The 19732-nt window shown below is 45.4% G+C and overlaps 2 protein-coding genes across 2 annotated transcripts; one reads left to right on the forward strand and one right to left on the reverse strand.

Moving 5' to 3' along the window:
- Positions 1 to 4669: 4669 nt before the first annotated feature.
- On the reverse strand, positions 4670 to 16348 carry TADA2B (transcriptional adaptor 2B). Its single transcript, XM_040335386.1, has 2 exons — positions 15993 to 16348; positions 4670 to 5912 (listed from the first exon to the last, which is right to left on the reverse strand). The coding sequence occupies exons 1-2, from the start codon at positions 16341 to 16343 to the stop codon at positions 4920 to 4922; spliced, it is 1344 nt and encodes a 447-aa protein (XP_040191320.1). The 5' UTR covers positions 16344 to 16348; the 3' UTR covers positions 4670 to 4919.
- CCDC96 (coiled-coil domain containing 96) lies at positions 16317 to 18596 on the forward strand. The gene has a single exon (XM_040335385.1). The coding sequence runs from the start codon at positions 16534 to 16536 to the stop codon at positions 18439 to 18441; it is 1908 nt and encodes a 635-aa protein (XP_040191319.1). The 5' UTR covers positions 16317 to 16533; the 3' UTR covers positions 18442 to 18596.
- Positions 18597 to 19732: the final 1136 nt, after the last annotated feature.

Here is a 19732-nt window from a genome sequence, read left to right on the forward strand (position 1 = left end):
AAATGGGACGACACCAAAATGACGCCCAATAAGCTCATACACAAGTGTGATGGACAGGCATTTACAAGATTTTGGTCACATCGCTATAAACACACAAGAGAGGAGATTAGGACCCAATTGGTGTAAAATACAAAAAACTCGAACAAGCATGCGCACTATTTGCAAGATAGACTCCAGGCATCTAGAAAATATAACATTTAAGGCATGCTTCCAAAATTTTTTAAAATAGTAGTTTTCAATCCGGGTATTATAAATATCCGCTTCCTACAATCCCCTGCCAAACAGGCAAAAGGAGCAACAGCACTTTGAGCCAGACTGCTGTACTGACATTCCAACACTGTGAGCCTGCTGACCGAGAAGGGAGCAAAAAGGGACATCATGAGCTTAGTAGTGGGGTGTTGCTCCTTACGGACCCACAAACAGGTTGGGGGTAGGTCCTTACCAAGCACTACTAGTAAACTCCAAAAAAAAATAAAAAAATCCAAGGATTTAGTTGCACTGTCTAGGCTGGATATTGCACAATACTAAGTGAACAGAATTACAAATCTTTTAGCAGTAATTTGGTATTTAGTAGTCTGCCTGGAGTTCTCCTTTAGAGTCGGTTCACACAGCAGCGGCACGACTTCGGGGGCAACTCTGCAAGTCATCCTGAGGACGACTTCAGAGGCGATTTGCAAAACGACTTCTGTATAGAAGTCAATGCAGGTCGCCCCGAGCCGCCCCCGAAGTCGTACAGGAACCTTTTTCTAAGTTGGAGCGACTTGCGTTGCTCCTATTAGAACGGTTCCATTGGATTCAATGGGACGCGACTCGTCAGGCGGCTGAGCCACCTGTCGTGTCGCCCCAGTGTGAACCGGGTCTTAATGTCTACTAGCTGCATGCAGTTGTACAAGTTGAATGTATAAAATGCAATACCATTACATAGGTAGAAATGTAAAAAAGGACAAGAACACTATGCGGTTGTGCACGTGCACACACACACACACGTTTTCAAGCATTGGTAAAAAGCCTGCAAAAGACCACGGGTTGATCCAGCATACAATGCCTTAACTCCACCAATTATCCAATCTAAAACAAAGTGCTCTATAACACATCCATCGCGTCACGAGTAGCCGAACGTCGGTGCGGCTCTATACGGCGCCTGCGCACCGACGTTCGGCTTCTTTCCGAAAATCGTGACGCGCTGTATGCGACCGTCGGAAGACTGTCAATCAAATAGAAACACCCAGTCCCGCAGCTCATACCCGGAAGCGGCGGAGAAGATCGATCTCTAAAACGGTAAGTACTGCTTCGACTTTAAAAAAAACTACCCGATTCCCCTTCACAAAATGAGCCTCAATCTCCACTTTAAGCTTGGACAAAAAAAACACACACAAACAACTGGAGGCTGATTGGTTTCTATGCAAAGCTGCACCAGGTAATCTCAACCAAAACTCAACCAGGACCACTTGCTCGGTCAGATGAACACATACAGTCTAGGCCAGGGATATGCAATTAGCGGACCTCCAGCTGTTGCAAAACTACAAGTCCCATCATGCCTCTGGGTGTCATGCTAATGGCTGTCAGAGTCTTGTTATGCCTCATGGGATTTGTAGTTCTGCAAAAGCTGGAGGTCGGCCAATTGCATATCCCCGGTATAGGGTATAATTTGACTGGATTGTGTAAACCCTCACACTTGTTGGTGCATTCCGTTTATCTGCAGATCAGATCAAAAAAATCTGGACTTGCCTGGGCAGCTTTAAAAAGCAGGACTAAACCCTCCGATTTAAAGGTTTAAAAAAAAAAATAGTTGCATTCCTGACACATGCTGAGAATGGAATGGTCACATTGGTTGAGCTCTCAGCCAAACCATCAAATGGTTGGAGTCATAACTGGTTACGTGTGCAGCATCATGGCAGTTGAAGATCAGAGGCCAATATGGCAGCTTCCTTGGCTGAAAAAGGACAGGAGGGTTTAGTTCTGCTTTAAGCTAGCCACTTACAATAAACCTCAAGCAGGAATCGTACTGTACAGGTGTTCCATCAGATTAGCGAACCCATCAGACCAGCGAACAAAAGTGACGTTCCACGGGTTCGCCAAGCTGACAGAACACCTGCAGTCAGAAGAAGGCATCGGACATCTTACTATACCCAGCTACGGCTTGAATTTCTGAGTAATTTTAGCAATAGTGAGCGTATATAAAAATAGTATATTGACATCTGTGATGCTGTTGAATTTTGAAAGCATAAAAAAGGTTTAGCGCAGAGTAATGCGGGATGTACCAACATGGCCTCCGTCACCTTCCTACTGCTGGCATCTAGCTTCTTTCAAAATTTAACATCAAAACAGCATTGCAGATGTCAATATACTATATTTATATACTAAATGTTATCATTTTATTACTAAAAATACTTGGAAATTTAAGGCGTAGCTGGGTCTAGTAAGCTGTCTGCTGCCACCTTCTAACTAGAGGTCGACAGATATGGGTTTTTCTCTGCCCGATGCCGATATTTAGAAATCGGGGCGGCCGATATATGATGCAGATTTATGCGACCGATATTTGGATTGGGATGCATTGTGGAGGGGGATGGATGGTGCTGGATGTGGGTGGGGATGCGTTGTGAAGGGGGATAGATGGATGGTGCTGGTGGTGGGTGGGGAATGCATTGTGGAGGGGGATGGAGCTGGCCGTGGGTGGGGATGCGTTGTGAAGTGGGATAGATGGATGGTACTGGCCGTGGGTGGGGATGCGTTGTGAAGGGGGATAGATGGATGGTGCTGGCCGTGGGTGGGTGGGGATGCGTTGTGGAGGGGGGGATGAAGATGATTGAGTTGCATTGTGAAAATGGATGAGGATGAGAGTTACATTGTGAAGAGGCTGATATCCACCCAGAGTCATCCTCATCCATTTTCACAATGCAACTCAATGCCAGCTTGTCAGTCTCAGTCAGGCGTCCCATCAAAGGAGATTAAAGTCTGCAGGGGGCACAGCAGCAGCACACATTACAATTTTGACTTGCCCTCCATCCATGCAAGGAAGGAAGGAAGAGGAGGTAGTGCTGGCCGCGATCACCTCCTAGGGGGGAGTTACTAGTCAGACAGGCGGCAGCGGCTCGGGCTTGTGACATGTTTGAGGATGCTTTCTTCCTCTGCTACAGCCCGCCAAGGTAGGGGGGCGGGGCTTGGCTTGGGCGGTGCTCGTGAAACTTGTTCTTCTCCTCTATAGGGGCCGGCGCGCAGGCTATCGGCGGCACGGGTGAAGGATTTTTTTTCCCACGTGCTGCTGTAGGTGGAGCGGGGCACTGGTCAGCAGGGTTTAGTGTGGCAGCCGAAAATCTGCCTAATTGTCACAATAATCGTCCGATGCCGATTTCTTAAAAACTGCCAAATATCAGTCGACCTCTACTTCTAACTGCAGGTGTTCTGTCAGACTAGCAAACCTGATAGCGGTGGAACATGTCCGCAGTTGACAGGATGTTGCTTCTGTTTGCTGATCTGATAGAACACAGGCTGCTGCAAAAGAGAAAAAAAGAGAGGGCAAAGGACTAGTTACCAGTATAACCGGTGGCTTCCTGCAGCTGATCCTTTACCATGCCTTGCCTCCACAAAGACAGAAGTCCACCCCCCCCTTCCCCCAATGACCAGTGGGGTACAATTTAAGAAGCAGCAGCAGCACAGAATGCAGCAAGGAGATCCTTGCACTACAGCTGCTCAGGTACAGTTTCCTCTCCAGCAAAGAGCAGCACACTATTGAAATCATCAATTCTCAGAAGAAATCAAGCGAGAACAGCAGTGCCTTAGATAATCTCACGCTTCAGGTATACCATTATAAGGCACAAGACATGCAAAAAGTACAATTTTTCAGGATACCGCTTAAGCACAACATTTCTAGACATTCCCTTAAGATGGCATATTACTTTTAGAGTTCAGGTCCACATTATGAATTGGCAACAGCCAAGTAGTCCAACGGCCTACATTAAAGGGGTTTGTAAAGGTTTGTTTTTATTTTCTGAATAGGTTCACTTACCTTTTCCTTCGATTTCCCTTCTAAATTGTTTTTCTTTGTCTGAATTTCTCACTTCCTGTTCCTCCTCTGTAAGCTTGCCCCCATCATCCGAGCCATTCTGTCTGGGGGTCAGTCAGCGTGCTTGCCCCCTCTCTTGGGACTACAGCGCCTCCCCGCAGGGATGTAGTCCCAGGGGAGGGGGCGAGCACGCTGACTAACCCCCAGCCAGAATGGCTCGGATGATGGGGGCAAGCTTGACAAGGAGGAACAGGAAGTGAGAAATTCAGACAAAGAAAAACAAACCTTTAGAAGGGAAATGGAAGGAAAAGGTAAGTGAACCAACAATGCACTAGCTTAAAGGAACCTATTCAGAAAATAAAAACAAACCTTTACAATCTCTTTAACTATCAGATTTTACAATCACGCGTGTGGCCAGCTTTTTTTTTTTTCCCCAACAGAACCTGTGAACCCTTATTGGTCACAATTGTCTTTCACCCAACTCTACCTAGTCTGATCACTCAGCTGGGCATATTCAGTATGCGCAAGTACCTCATCAACCAACCAGACCTCTGCTTATCTCATGAAAATGTGAGCCATTGATCAACCTGGAATGCAATTGACTGCTAAAGCCAACACCCTTCTTTTCCTATTCCTTCACTTCTACAGCACACACCAGAGACATTGTCCAAAGTTTTAGAACGTATATTTCACGTCATACAATTTAAAACCTTGTTAACCGCAACACACAAAAGGTTTTTATCCTCCTTTCAGAAAAAAAGGCCTTCAAAGCACTACAGGAAAACAAGATCTTCATATTATCGATAATAACAATAGTAATAAAAAAAAACTGCACATATAATACAAGTTCACTCTTAATAGAGTATGAAGTCTTATTTACATTACATAGGCGTCCATAATTATTAAAAAAAGAATGTCAAGAGGCATCTCGAGATATCCAGCCACTTTCTGTAAGGAAATTTAAAATCCTTTTCTTTAGGACTTTATCTAAGTAACTAGGCAGGCGACTCTTTGAGGGAATTCCCTGTCTTTTCTGCAGATGGTCCTTAATGATAATTGTTTTGACAGTCAAGTAACGAGTAGGACTTAAGTTTAGAGAGCTGCAAAGCACTTTCTCCCTGTCCGATAGAAGCTCGAAGCCAGGTAGGTTTTCAATAGCAGCAAACTCTCCATCTTTCCCGTCTTCACGGCCCCTCTTGGAGCTTGCAGTGTTTTTATTTTCCTTCCTCTTTTCCCGCTTGTGACGAGCCGCTTCATACTCGGCAGACTCCTCCATCTTGGTGATGCCATTACGCCGGTACCTTTGCAGTTCTCTAAGCTTAGCCCTCAACATTCGCTCCTTATGCATATTCTCAAAGAAGTCCTCTATCTCCTTGTTGGACATGAACTGATAGAGCGGCCGCAGTTTTGACCGCAGTTCCTTTTCCTCTTTCGAAATTTTCCTTTTCGCTGGCTTGTCTTTATCCTTTTTATCTTTTCCCAAAAAGCCTGGCACCAAGTTATATTCCCGAGCTATGCTCTTCCTCCGCTGCCTCTCCTTTAATTTCCGCACATACATGTCTACGCAGCATTCTTTAAGTTCTACCTCCACATCATCATCATCGTAGTTCACAGACAGGCCGCTGATGAGAGTTTCAGCATCCTGGTCATACTCAATTTCGTAGTCATCCCGGAGAGGCATGTACCCCAGCTGCTGCTGTTCTTGGACGGTGATGTCTAAGGGAGGCAGTGGTGTTGTCAGACTGGGAGACAGTGGGCCCCCAGTGGGACAGGTGTGATCCGTTACTCTGTTGGGAATGCTGTCTGGGATGCACGCTTTCCCAAGGTTTCCATGTATATACATGCTGACATAGTGTTCCATCACTTCCTGGGGAGTCCGGTTGGCACCCACATGCGCAGCCATATCCTCCTGAGAAGAAACACAATAAAAGAAAATAGGTTACTTAACATTTTTGGGAAACAACATGTATTAAAAGCTCATCTTGTAAATTACGGTGGAGATTCCTCCCCTGGCGCTATTATCCGACATTTTCATAACTTGGGTGTCTCCACATGACCTTCAGTCATTTCTGGGGACGAGGAAGAGTGGAACGTCCCCCTTTTAGGCGATTAATTTCCCATTCACACCTATCCTATAATGTCCATGGACACATTAAGTGCATTGTTGTTAAAGTGGTCGTAAACCCATTATATCAACTCTATGCCACAGTTAAGCCTATATTAAGGTTTACCTGTAGCTACTCTTTAGATCTCCTAAACCTGCATGGTTTAGGAGACATCCCCCTGTGTCTGCATGTGCCAAAGTGATCGGCACATGCGCTCACTGAAGCAATGGCACATGGTGCCGTTGCTTCAGTTAGATGTGCCGTTGCCGGCGGCTCCCACGCACATGCATGGGAGTGACGTCATCACAGCTCCGGCTGATCACAGCGCCGGAGTCGCGATACCTGGAAGTAAGCTCCGGGAGCGATGTCCGTGGCCGGAGGGGCTGGGGGGTGTGCAGGACGGCTGCGGGGGCTTCGATCCATCTACTAGCTCATTATGCCTTTGTCTTGCAGGTTTTATTTATTATACAATATATTTTTTTCTTTAAACCCAAAGAAGGGTGCGGGGAGAAGATCCCGTCCCGCTGTCATGGCTGCATGAGCAGGAACATATTCCACCCTAAGTCCCCATTCACATCTAGGCGTTTTGTCGCAATTCGTGGGACAAAATGCCGCCAATTTGTCTGCCTAGATGTGAATGGAGCCTAAAAATGGGTGGAACGGGTAACATGTTCCCAAAGGTGAACTTATCGTTTAACATCCATAAAAATAAAAGTCTATTTTTATGCTGATAAAGGTAAAAGACAACCAAAAAGGGGCCATTGAGTTGATGCAATATTGAACACAACCCTATACCTGACCAAGAACTTAACATTGGATAATTGTCCCGATAAAAATACTCTGATAATTTCACCCATATATCAAAACATTTCTTCTGCAAAAAGAACCAAAAATGACATCAAACACCATTACCAAAGACGAAAGAACCACGGCTCTAAATCTGTGCCGTCACCTCTGGGTCAAATGACAGGTAGACAGATGGGCCATATAAGACCCCCTTAATCTGTAGAAAGAATGCATCAGTCACACATTTTACTACTCGCCAGCTGTCAATACTGTGCTGTGATTAACTTTCTCAGCAAGCGCCACGTTTTCTCCTCCAGCTTCCACCAATTACTAGAAGACCTCCAGCCAGCCAGGTCTTTGTCTTATGAATGGCTTCATCTGAATAGAGAAGTCCATTCATGACAAAAGGTCAACACCTCCAGTCAGCCCAGGGATGATAACTGTTCTTAGAGCAGTTGGCTCGTTCAAAAGGGAATAAAAAAAAGGGGGGGGGGGCAGATCCCGCCAAGCTATCAAAACTGGATAACATTTGCCAATAAACTGACATTATTAACCTGCATCAGCCGTCTTCTACTGACCTACAAGTCTATTCAAAATGTGACAACTTCCTCCAAGGCTGGATTCACACCTAGGCAGTTTTAGTGCTTTTTGCACTACAGAATATGTTCCATAGGAACCATGTTAAATGGACGTAGTGCAAATCTGCAAAATGCAAAAAGCACTAAAACTGCATCGGTGTGAATCCAGCCTAAAGGTATGCATCAAAATTGGATGAGCCCCTTATCTTCAGGTATCAGACACACAGGGCTGCTAGCTGTTTGAACAATGATGACCCATAAAAATTTATAAAAAAGTTAAAAGTGGTTCTGAAGGTTTTTTTTTAACCTTCATACATTCTATGCATGAAGGTAAAAAACCTTGAGTATGCAGCACTCCCCCAGCCTCCTAATAGTTACTCAAGCCTGATCTGGATCTAGCGATGTCCACGAGCTGAAGCTCTCAGACTCCTCATTGGCTGGGACACAGCAGTGTGGAGCTACTGGCTCCCACTGCATCAATCACAGCCAATGATGGAGCGGTGCCGGGCCATGCTCTGTGCGTCTCATGTACACAGAGGAGGCTCGGGAGTGAGCATGGGGACCCAAGAAAAGGAGAAATTGGGTCTGCTTCGTGCAAAATCATTCCATAAAAACAGGTAAGTATAACAAGTTTATTATTGAAAAAAATATATTTTTTAAACGGAAGCTTTAATATGACTTTAAGCAATGAGGTGTTTTGTGGGGATTTTCCACAAAAGTGAATTTACACACATTTTACAAATCAGTTACAGCATAAAGAGTCCATAAAACACCAGCCATCTTAGCTGGCAACGGTAGCTCAATTTTCCAATTAAAGGCCAATATAAATATTTTGCACCCCGTTGTACCCAAATTTAGGGAGTAATATGCTGCAAATGGGATCCCCTCACTTGTGCATTTGCAGCCCAGTGACTAAACTATGTGTGGGAATGACATCATCCCAGCCAATCAAAATACCTGGGGATCTGAACCTGAAAGAAGACTGGCCGAACATCTCGGCAACCAGAAAGGGACGGCATTGCTGAGGTTAGTAGGGTTGCTATACACCGCTGCTCCAGTTTAAAGCAATACTAAAGTCTGTGCTCTGTTCAATGGTTTTACACAGAGCAGCCCCAATCTTCCTCTTCTCAGGTCCCTCCCTCCTGCCCCCACATCAAGCAGCTTGCTATGGGGGCACCTGAGCCAAGCCGCAGCTCAGTATCAATTCAGTCACAGAGCCGCGGTTTGGCCCCATGCCCCCTCTCTCCTCATTGACTGATCGACAGCAGGAGGAGGAGCCAATGGCACTGCTGCTGTGTCTTAGCCAAATCAGGCGGGTGAGTCCCAGGTGGCCGAGGCACTCATGGACATCGCTAGATCAAGATAGGGCTCAGGTAAGTATTAGGAGGGGCTACTGCACACAGAAGGTTTTTTTAACATAACTACTTAACCACTTAAGCCCCGGACCAATATGCTGCTAAATGCCCAAAGGCGTTTTTACAATTCGGCACTGCGTCGCTTTGACAATTGCGCACTCGTGCGACGTGGCTCCCAAACAAAATTGGCGTCCTTTTTTCCCCACAAATATAGCTTTCTTTTGGTGGTATTTGATCACCTCTGTGGTTTTTATTTTTTGCTCTATAAACAAAAATAGAGCGACAATTCTGAAAAAAATGCTATATTTTTTTACTTTTTGCTGTAATAAATATCCCCCAAAAACATATATAAAATTTTATTTTTTCCTCAGTTTAGGCCGATGCGTATTCTTCTACCCATTTTTGGTAAAAAAAAAAAAAAAAATCGCAATAAGCGTTTATCGATTGGTTTGCGCAAAATTTATAGCGTTTACAAAATAGGGGATATTTTTATTGCATTTTTATAAAAAAAAATTTTTTTACTACTAATGGCGGCGATCAGCGATTTTTTTCGTGACTGCGACATTATGGCGGACACTTTGGACAATTTTGACACATTTTTGGGACCATTGTCATTTTCACAGCAAAAAATGCATTTAAATTGCATTCTTTATTGTGAAAATGACAGTTGCCGTTTGGGAGTTAACCACAGGGGGCGCTGAACGTGTTAGGCTTCACCTAGTGTGTGTTTACAACTGTAGGGGGGTGTGGCTGTAGGTCTGATGTCATCGATTGTGTCTCCATTATAAAGGGGATGACACGATCAATGCGCCGCCACAGTGAAGCACGGGGAAGCCATGTTTACATACGACTCTCCCCGTTCTTCAGCTCCGGGGAGCGATCGCAACGGAGCGGCTATAAACAAATAGCCGTGCCGTCGTCCCGGATCGCTCCCCGAGGGAATCCGCCTGCAGCAGGGGGGGTCCCGATTGGACCCCGGACCCGCGGAAAGGCAAGGACGTATATATATGCCCTTCTCCCTGTCCGTGCCATTTTGCGGACGTAAATAGTCGTGCGGCGGGCGTTAAGTGGTTAAAGGACCAGCCGCCGCAGTACTGTGACTGCTTCCTGAATGGTATGTTGGCTCATACACAGCGATTAGTGGGCGTGCACACCCACTCGCCAGCAAGGCAGACAATCAGTGGGTGGGGCTGGCTCAATGTGTGTGACATGTCTTTTATTTCTAATTTTGCACAATAAAAAAAGAGCAGTTTTTATTCTCTTTTTATTTTTTACCCATAGACATAAGTCGGTGTTTTGAAGAAATTAGTGGTTTTGAGTTGAGCTTTGTTTGGTGCTATAAAATTAATACGAAAGGTTTTTAAAAAAAGGACTTGAAAGTGACCAAAAAAAAAAATCAGCTTGAATCAGTTGGAATATTTTGGCCATGTTTATTTTTTGTTGAAGATAACGGAAGTCGTCCATAATGTATACGCACATTTCCTGCAACAGGAAGCACGCCGACATTACTTGGCACAGCCAGGTGTGCATTTTGTAAAATAATATTTTCTCTCGACAAAATTACAATTGGTTACAAAGAGATTTTTCACAGGTTTCAGGATTAGAAAAAAAAAAACTGTCTTCTGTCTATGGCATGGGTCCTCAAACTACGGCCCTCCAGTTGTTCAGGAACTACAATTCCCATTATGCCTAGTCATGTCTGTGAATGTCAGAGTCTTGCAATGCCTCATGGGATGTGTAGTTCTGCAACAGCTGGAGGGCCGTAGTTTGAAGATCCCTGGATGGTGATGTGCTGGTCACACACTGGAGGGAATATACCAACCAATCAGCTTCCATCTTTCACGGTTTAACTGCTTAAGGACCGCCACAGGGCGACATACGTCAGCAGAGCAGCACGGCTGGGCATAAGCACCTACGGGTACATTGCCTTTAAAAGCCCAGCCATTGGTCGCGCTCGCGACCCGGTGTCCCGCGATCGGGTCACAGAGCTGAAGAACGGGGAGAGGCAAGTGTAAACAAACCTTTCCCTGTTCTTCCTAGTGGCAGTGTCAGTGATCGCCTGTTCCCTGTCACGCCAGGCCACGCCCCCTACAGTAAGAATCACACAATAGGGCACACTTAACTCCTAAAGCGCCACCTAGTGGTTAACCCCTTCACTGCCAGTGTCAGTCTCACAGTAATCAGTGCATTTTTATAGCACCGATCACTGTAAAAATTACAATGGTCCAAAAAAAAAAAAAAAATCCGCTAGTAAAACATAAATAAAAATGCCAAAAAAAAATCCCCTATTTTGCGCAATATTCGTAGATATTTGCAACTTCAATGGTGCATGTGCTGTCTTGAAAGGGCACGCCGTGCCGTTTCAAGCTGCTAAAGGCAGCTCCTGCGCATGTGCTGGAGTGACGTGATGCGAAACGTCAGCTTTTCTTTTGTTGTGCTGTTTTTTGCTGTGGCATGTATTTTGTGATTTTTGGCTCGGACCACAGGAATCAGATTACCTGGTTCTCTTTGGCTGCATTCACACCTAAGCGACAAAACGCCCGACGCGGAACGCTTCTGTCGCTAGAGGGGAGAATTCCCATTGCCGTCTATGGAGATGGTTCACATCTCATAGACGCGCAACGCCTGTCGCCTGGAAAAAAGTCCCGGACCCTTTTTTTCACGCGACAGGCGCGTTTTCCCATAGACAGCAATGGGAATACTTTAGAAAAAAAAAAAAAGATACATTTGTAATCGCGGCAAATCTGCCGCTACACGCGTACGCGGCTGTCGCTTAGGTGTGAATGCAGCCTTTGAGCGGTTACCCACTCTCTCATTATGGGTTGCAACAGTTAGCGGTCGGCCGCCGTGGCCATGCCCCCAGCCCAACTTACTAGACCATAAAAAAAAAAATGGTAGTGGGCAGTGGCTGGCGGCTATTTTGACATAAGTCAGGGCGGCCTGGGAGGCAATTGCCACCCTGCCCCCTGGCCCAGCCCTCCCCTGCATGCATCAGCCCCCCCCAGATTCCCCCCTTTTACTTACATGAACCCGGTATTGGGGAGGAGCACACCAGCTCCAGCCGGTGTCTCGGGTCCTGATTGATAGCAGCGCAGCCATTGGCTCCTGCTGCGGTCAATCAAATCCAATGAAGTGGGAGCAGGGGCAGAGTTCTGCTGTCTGTGTCAATGGGATGCAGCAGCAGGACACAGGAGCGTGGCCCTCCAATGGGGAACTCCAGAAGAGGGAGGCGCCAGGAGTGCCGCTGAGGGACCCCAAAAGAGGAGGATCGGGACACCTCTGTACAAAACCAAATGCACAGAGGAGGCAAGAATAATAAAGTTTTTTTTATTACTATTATCATTATTTTAATGTCACTAGCAACTTCAATGTCAGTTACCCTCCCACATGATGTCTGTTAGTGCCAGATTGCCTGCCACCCTATGACAGTCATGCTATAAGTCGCTGATCACCGCCTTCATTACAGTACAGTGTCATATAGCTGCATACATTCCAGTATATACAGCATAGTTTGTAGGCGCTAGAACTTCCACACAAACCAATATACACTTACTGGGATTTTTCTGTCATTTTGGCCAAACTTTATACAGAAATGGGATTTTATTGGATGTGTTTATGTAACAAAGTAGAAAATATTAGGGGTTTTGCACAATTTTCAGTCTTTTTTTTTTTTTTACGTATAATAAACCCAGAGGTGATCAAATACACCAGAATAAAGCTCCATTTCTGTGAGAAAAAAGCTAAATTTGCGCACAGCGTTTCATAACCGAGCAATCGCCAATTTCACCTCCCTTTGTGAGCAGGCCAATTTTTGCGATACAGCGCTGTTACTTTTACAATTGCGCAGTCGTGTGACACTGCGCCCAAATAAAATGCATGTCCTTTTTTTCACCCACAAATAGTTTATTTTGGTGGCATTTGATCACCTCTACAGTTTATTTGTTGTGCTACAACACAAAAAAAAAAAAAAAAAAAAAAAAAAAACAGACAATTTTGATTTTTTTTTTACTTTCTGCTTTAACCACATAGCGACCAACGCACGACGATATGTGTCGACACAATGGCACAGGCAGGCAAATGGGCGTACCTGTACGTCACTTTAAAATTTGCCACTCAGCGGGCGAGCGCCTCGTGAGTGCGTTCACCGGTCCCGGGAACTCGATGCAAAGGCAGAACAGGGGGATGCCTTTGTAAACAAGGCATTCCCCTGTTCTGCCTAGTGACATGTCACTGATCAAATGTTCCCTGTGATTGGGAACAGTGACGCATCACTGGTAGCTCCTCCGAGCCCTAACAGTTAGAATCACTCCTTAGGACACACTTAACCACCTTCAGCGCCACATAGTGGCTAAACCCCTTCACTGCCCGTGTCATTTACACAATAATCAGTGAATTTTTATAGCACTGGTTGCTGTATAAATGACAATGGTCCCAAAAATGTGTCAAAAGTGTCCACCATGCAGTCACTATAATAAAAAAATAAATAAATGGTGTGATCATGAAGGAAATGAAACCTTCTGGAGGGCAATTGGTTAAAAAAAAAAAAAAAGCACCCTCGTGCACAAATGCAAACGCACACATAAGTAAACAGTGGTCACACCACACGTGAGGTACCGCCGCGAACATTGGAGAGCAATACTAGTAGCGCCGTACTTCACAATTAAGGTAATTGTAAAGGGAGAAGTTTTTTTATCTTAATGCATTCTATGCGTCAAGATGGAAAAACCTGTGTAGCAATCCAGTACACTCCTCCTGATTGGCTGAGAGAGCAGCGGTGCTATTGGCTCCCATGGCTGTCAAAGTCAGCCAAACAGAGGAGGCAGGGCCAGGTCCGTGTCTGGATACACAGAGCTTTGACTCGGGTACCCCCTGTAGCAAGCTGCTGACTGAGGGGCACTCAAAAGGAGGGAGGGGCCAGGAGCAACAAAGAGGGAGCCGAGAAGAGGAGGATCGGGGCTGCTCTGTGCAATAAAAAAAAAAAAAAAAAAAAAAAAAAATTATATATATATATATATATATATATATATATGCCTTTACAATCACTGATAACCTGTAAAGGGGTTTTAAAGCATTACCTATGGACAATTTTAGGTACCATCGTTTGTCGCATTCCATGGCGTGCTCACTTAAATCTTGACAGGTTTGGTATCTATTCACTAGAGCTGCACAATTAATCGTTAAAATAAATCATGATCTCGATTCAACCCCCCCCCCCCCCGACGATCTCCAATGCAGAGTTTCCCGATTCTTTCATATAACAAGTGGAGAGATTTATCAGCTGTCAACAGAAAAAGTCCAGGCAGTCTGCCAAGTTTTTAACAACATGAAACATTGTAACTAACTTCCTTCTTAGATCAAAGGGATAATAAACTTGTGTGTGTAAATGCAGGAAGTTTAACCACTTAAAGTCTAAGGGACAGATCCACAAAGAAATTACGCCGGCGTATCTATTGATAAATTTCAAAATTCCCACGTCGTATCTTTGTTTTGAATCCTCAAACAAAGATACGACAGCATCTCGGCTTTATCCGACAGGCGTACGTCTTCGGATCTTAGATGCAATTTTTTGGCGGCCGCTAGGTGGCGTTTCCGTCGCAATCCGGGTTAAGTATGCAAATTAGCTATTTACGGCGATCCACGAACGTACGTCGGCCCGGCGCATTTTTTTCCGTCGTTTGCGTTCGGCTTTTTCTGGCGTATAGTTAAAGCCGCTATATGGTGGCGTACTCAATGTTAAGTATGGCTGTCCTTCCCGCGTACAATTTTGAATTTTTTGCGCAAGTCGTTCGCGAATAGGAATTTGCGTAGAATGACGTCACCGTCGTAAGCATTGGCTGGTTCCGGTTTAATTTCGAGCATGCGCACTGGGATACCCCCAGGGACTGCACATGCGCAGTTAAAAAAAAATGTCGTTTACGTCGGGTCACGACGTATTAACATAAAACACGCCCCCATCACAGCCATTTGAATTTGGCTACGCCGCCGTAACTTTATGGTGCGGATTCGTTGTGGATTCAAACAAAACAAAAGTAAGTTACAGCGGCGTAGCGTATCTTAGATACGCTGCGCCGGGGGGATTTGTATGTGGATCTGGCCCTAAATCTGTTTCTGACATTTGTTCAAGTTAAAAAAAATAATTATATATATATATATATATATATATATATATATATATATATATATATATATATATATATATATATATATATAGAAAATTCTTACCCCCAATATATCATTTAGCAGAGACCCTAGGGAACAAAATGGCAATATTTTATGTCACACTGTATTTGCCCAGCGGTCTTTCAAATGCATATTATTATTTTTTTTTTATGTGGAAGATGATGTTAGATCGCGATTCTCGCAGCGTATCTTATAAGCAAAAATAAAATAAAATTGTGATTCTAATTTTAGCCAGAATCGCGCAGCTCTAAGATTCACTCGACGCAACATCATCTTTTATATTTTACACACAAAAAAAAACGAATCACCCCGTGTGGCGTGGTTTGCCCCCGATGCCCGGGACACGTCTCATTTACCGGCTGTTTCCTTTTCTGAATGAGCACAGTGAGTGATTGGTAGCAATCCCTTGCTGTGTCAATTCATGATTGACGCATACTAAACTGTGTTTACTATGTTTTTGTTAGTGAATGGACAGGAAGCCGCTCAGCACAGAGCAATTGCTATTCATACACAGTGCAGCTGAGACTGCAGAGAAAGGGGGGGGAGGGGTCTCTGTGTTCAGCCCCTTTGTCTGTTTAGACCCCCGATGTTTCACCGAAGCCCCCAGTGGGGCTCCTTAAAGAATTGTAAAAAAAAAAAAATCTGGACACCGTTTGCTGCCCTACTGGCACTACCCATGTGTCTGAACTTCGGGGCGCACACACTTAATACACACCTGTGTCTATGGGGTTTGTCTGCACTAAAGTTGATGAATATATCTTTGCATTTGAGAAATAATTGCATAAATATTTTGTAACATATAAAAAAAACATCACAACATGCACATTTTATTCTCCATGGCTCTCAGAGAAATATAGATGAGATTTGGGGGTTCCAATTCATTGTGTAGCCCCATAGGTGTCCATTCTAAGAATGTTCCCTCCCCCCCAACCAAACACAAGGCATGCTGGGAACTGCAGTCCCACCCCCCGATCACCGAGCTCACCCAATTGCCGAAGCCGAACTGTTCGATGGCATCGAGCAGCAGCTGCTCTTCCCTGCTCGTCCAGCCCCCCTCCGCCTCGGGGCCCCATAGCGTGAAGCGGCCGCCGTCCACCAGCTGATAGCCGTGCCACCGCCGGTGGTTGCCGATCTCCGCGCCCGCCGAGAAGCACTCGGTGCACAGCTCGATGTCCTGGCATTCCGTGCAGCGGAGGCGCAGGTTGGTCACGTCGGCCAGGCAGTAGACGCAGTACTTCTTCCCCAGGTCCGCCATTTTGGGCCGCCGGAGCTGCTGTTGTTGGGAAGCTCGATTTCCCACTACTAAGCCCCGCCCAGCGCGCCCTCGGCTGCGCATGCGTCTGCGGCGGGAGCGCGCCGTCCTGGTGTACGATAGGTCGGATTCGCGCGGCTAGAGTGCGATTGGAGGAGAGTAGAAGTGACGTCGGTCGTAGGCTTTGCTGCTTCCGGGCTCTGGCCCCGCCCGCCGTGTCCATGGAAACCTCACAGACGCCGAAATACAGACGTGGTGCGCTTGAGGGAAAGCCATGCAGACTCCAGGGCCCGGTACCGGAGAGGAGAACGGTGAGAGAAACGGGACACCGGCTGGTACCAGTCAGGAGGCGAACAGAGAGCCTGGTACCAGTGGGCAAGAATCTGACAGAGGACATGACACCAGTGAGGAGACTCCAAGAGAGACTGATATTGCTGATTCCACCAATCAGGAGACTGCAGGAGAGCCTGGCACCACTAATGAGGGTGACGCCACTGAAATCACTGCCGCAGAGCCTGGCACCGCCAATAGGGAGGGCGAAACCACTGAAATGACTGCTGGGGAGCCTGACACCACCAATCAGGAGGGTGACACAGCTAAAATGACTGCCGGAGAGCCTGACACCACCAATCAGGAGTGTGGCACTGTTGACACGACTACCGGAGAGCCTGATACCACCAATGAGGAGGGTGACACCACTGAAATGACTGCTGGAGAGCCCAGCAAAGCCAACAGAAATGACACCTCCAATGAAGAAGGTGACACCATTGATGTGACTGCCGGAGAGCGCAAGACGGATGGAGACCAGGCCTCCAATCAGGAAGGTGATGCCACTGACGTGCCTACCGGAGAGGCTGGTGGCGATCCAGATACGGAAAGAGAACTTGGCACCAGTGAGTCAATGGGAGTGGGGGAGGGAAAGACTGGCGCTGATCAGGATATCTCATCAGAAGACCAGAAGGAAGAACTGGACATTGCTAACCTTACAACCGGCGAGGAGGAGGAAGCGTTGAAGGTGACTGATGGTCCCGCCCTTGAGGATCCAAGCTCAGCTAGATATGAAGAAATGCCTAGTGAGCCCCCTGAGGAGCAGGAGGACACCCAAGAAGCCTGGGAGAATGAAGAACCTAAACCACAAGAGGAAGAAGACTCTACGCCCCAAGACAGTTCTGATGACCCATATGAAGATGAAGAGGTCCGAGAAGCTCTTATACAACAGTACCAGTCACTGCTTACAGAAAAGGAGAAGGTGCAGCAGCAGAACTCTCACTTCCAACATAAACTCTACGAGTACTTCCGCCGAAAGAAAGGAGAAGACACCCGGCCAGAGATGGAGAAGCACGTCTCCGACCAAGAACAGCGCTACCTGAAGTACCTGGCCACGCTGGAGGAGATGAGGAAGACGTTTAGAGAAGACACGGTCCTGCATGAGCAGCAGATTGAAGAGCTCAGGGTCCGCTGTCAGGAAGTCGTAAGTGAAGTGGACAAGGAGTGGGCTGCTTTCCAAGAGCAGAAGAAGAAAGTCGCTTTATATGTCGTTAACCGAGGTGCCGGGAAACACGCCGCATCGACCTTTTCTCAAGAAATAGTCCAGCTCCAAGCCAAGGAAGAGCGCAAGGAGAAGGAAGTAATACAGGTCCGCCTGGAGAACATCAAACTCAAGAACCAGATCAATCACCACGACTTTACCTTGCGCTCCAAAGAGGAGCTAGCTGAAGGTTTGCACCTCATCGACTTCGAGCAGCTTAAGATCGAAAACCAGACCTACAACGAGAAGATCGAGGAGAGAAACGAGGAGCTCCTCAAACTAAGAAAAAAGATTACCAACACCGTGCAAGTGCTGACTCACCTGAAAGAAAAGCTGCAGTTTGTGCAGGTCGAAAACCAAGACCAGAAGGACCGGCTGATGGAAATCGAGGCCTTGGTGGCTCACAAGAGGGACATTCTAACGAGAACAAAGCAGGCCAGAGACAGCCTGAGGATGGACAACCTGAACCTCAAACAAAAATGTGGGCTGCTTGGTAACGAGACTTTACTTCGAGACTTTGAGGAGAAGGTCGATGCCACCGAGGAGCTTCGCCAGAAACTGGAGGACCTGAAACGTCGTCATGCTGAGCTAACCCTGTCCAGCAAGGGAGTGATGAAGAAAATACAAGACTCCAAGTTCGTTCTAGAAAGTTAATATTCCAATGTGAGTGCAGCACAGAAAAGTGGTACCTTCATCCTGGCCAATCCAAAGCATGGAAAGGGTGAGAGAGAAATGTGTGGGCACCATCATAGATTACACATAATATGATAGTTAAAAGTATAAAAAAAATCTCTTTATTAAAGTAAAACTATAGGCAACACCTTTCTTTTTATTTCATTTTGGATAGAGTAAGGGAGAGTTGTAACCCCTTGTCTTTTTTTTTTTTTCTTTCGCCATCTATGTCCTAGAGCTGCACGATTAACATGAATCGTTATCGCAATTTTTTCCCTGTTGCGATCTTGACAAAGTATTTCCCAATCTTTAGTATGCATAGAATTCGCTGCTTTCAGCCCTCAAAAGAAAGGAAGAAAAAATCTGGGCAGTCTGCCAAGTATCACAACATTCTTTAGTTAAGTCTAAACATTGTAACAATTTGTCTTTTACATCAAAGGAATAGACTTCTGTGTATAAATGAGGAAAGTTTAACCACTTAAGACCCGGACCAAAATGCAGCTAAAGTCCTAAATGCCCCTTTTTGCGATTCGGCACTGCGTCGCTTTATGTTTGCAAACGGTTTTTATTATGGAAAAAGGTCAAAGTATATAAAAATTACAATGTAGGTACATGTATGCATACAAAAATCTTTAACTGTGAACATTGTACAGAAAAAGAGAAAAACATGAAGGTGTTAGTTAGTAGACATTTATTGCGCAGTGGTGCGACGTGGCTCCCAAACAAAATTGGCGTCCTTTTTTTCTCACAAATAGAGCTTTCTTTTGGTGGTATTTGATCACCTCTGCGGTTTTTATTTTTTGCGCTATAAACAAAAATAGAGCGACAATTTTGAAAAAAAATCTATATTTTTTACTTTTTGCTATAATAAATATCCCCCAAAAATATATAAAAAAAACTTTTTTTCCTCAGTTTAGGCCGATACGTATTCTTCTACATATTTTTGGTAAAAAAAAATCGCAATAAGGGTTTATCAGTTGGTTTGCGCAAAATGTATAGCGTTTACAAAATAAGGGATAGTTTTATTGCATTTTTATTAATTTTTTTTTTTTACTACTAATGGTGGCGATCAGTGATTTTTTTCGTGACTGCGACATTATGGCGGACACTTCGGACAATTTTGACAAATTTTTGGGACCATTGTCATTTTCACAGCAAAAAATGCATTTAAAATGCATTGTTTACTGTGGAAATGACAGTTGCAGTTTGGGAGTTAACCACAGGGGGCGCTGAAGGGGTTATGTTTCACCTAATGTGTGTTTACAACTGTAGG

Source organism: Rana temporaria, chromosome 1, assembly GCF_905171775.1.
Source record: "Rana temporaria chromosome 1, aRanTem1.1, whole genome shotgun sequence".
Classification (NCBI taxonomy): domain Eukaryota; kingdom Metazoa; phylum Chordata; class Amphibia; order Anura; family Ranidae; genus Rana; species Rana temporaria.

Coding starts and splice junctions, on each gene's coding strand:
- TADA2B (XM_040335386.1), bottom strand. CDS start 16,343: ATGCGCAGCCGAGGGCGCGCTGGGCGGGGCTTAGTAGTGGGAAATCGA. Junction 5,913..15,992: donor AGTTCGGCTTCGGCAATTGG/GTGAGCTCGGTG, acceptor GTTTCTTCTCAG/GAGGATATGGCTGCGCATGT.
- CCDC96 (XM_040335385.1), top strand. CDS start 16,534: ATGCAGACTCCAGGGCCCGGTACCGGAGAGGAGAACGGTGAGAGAAAC.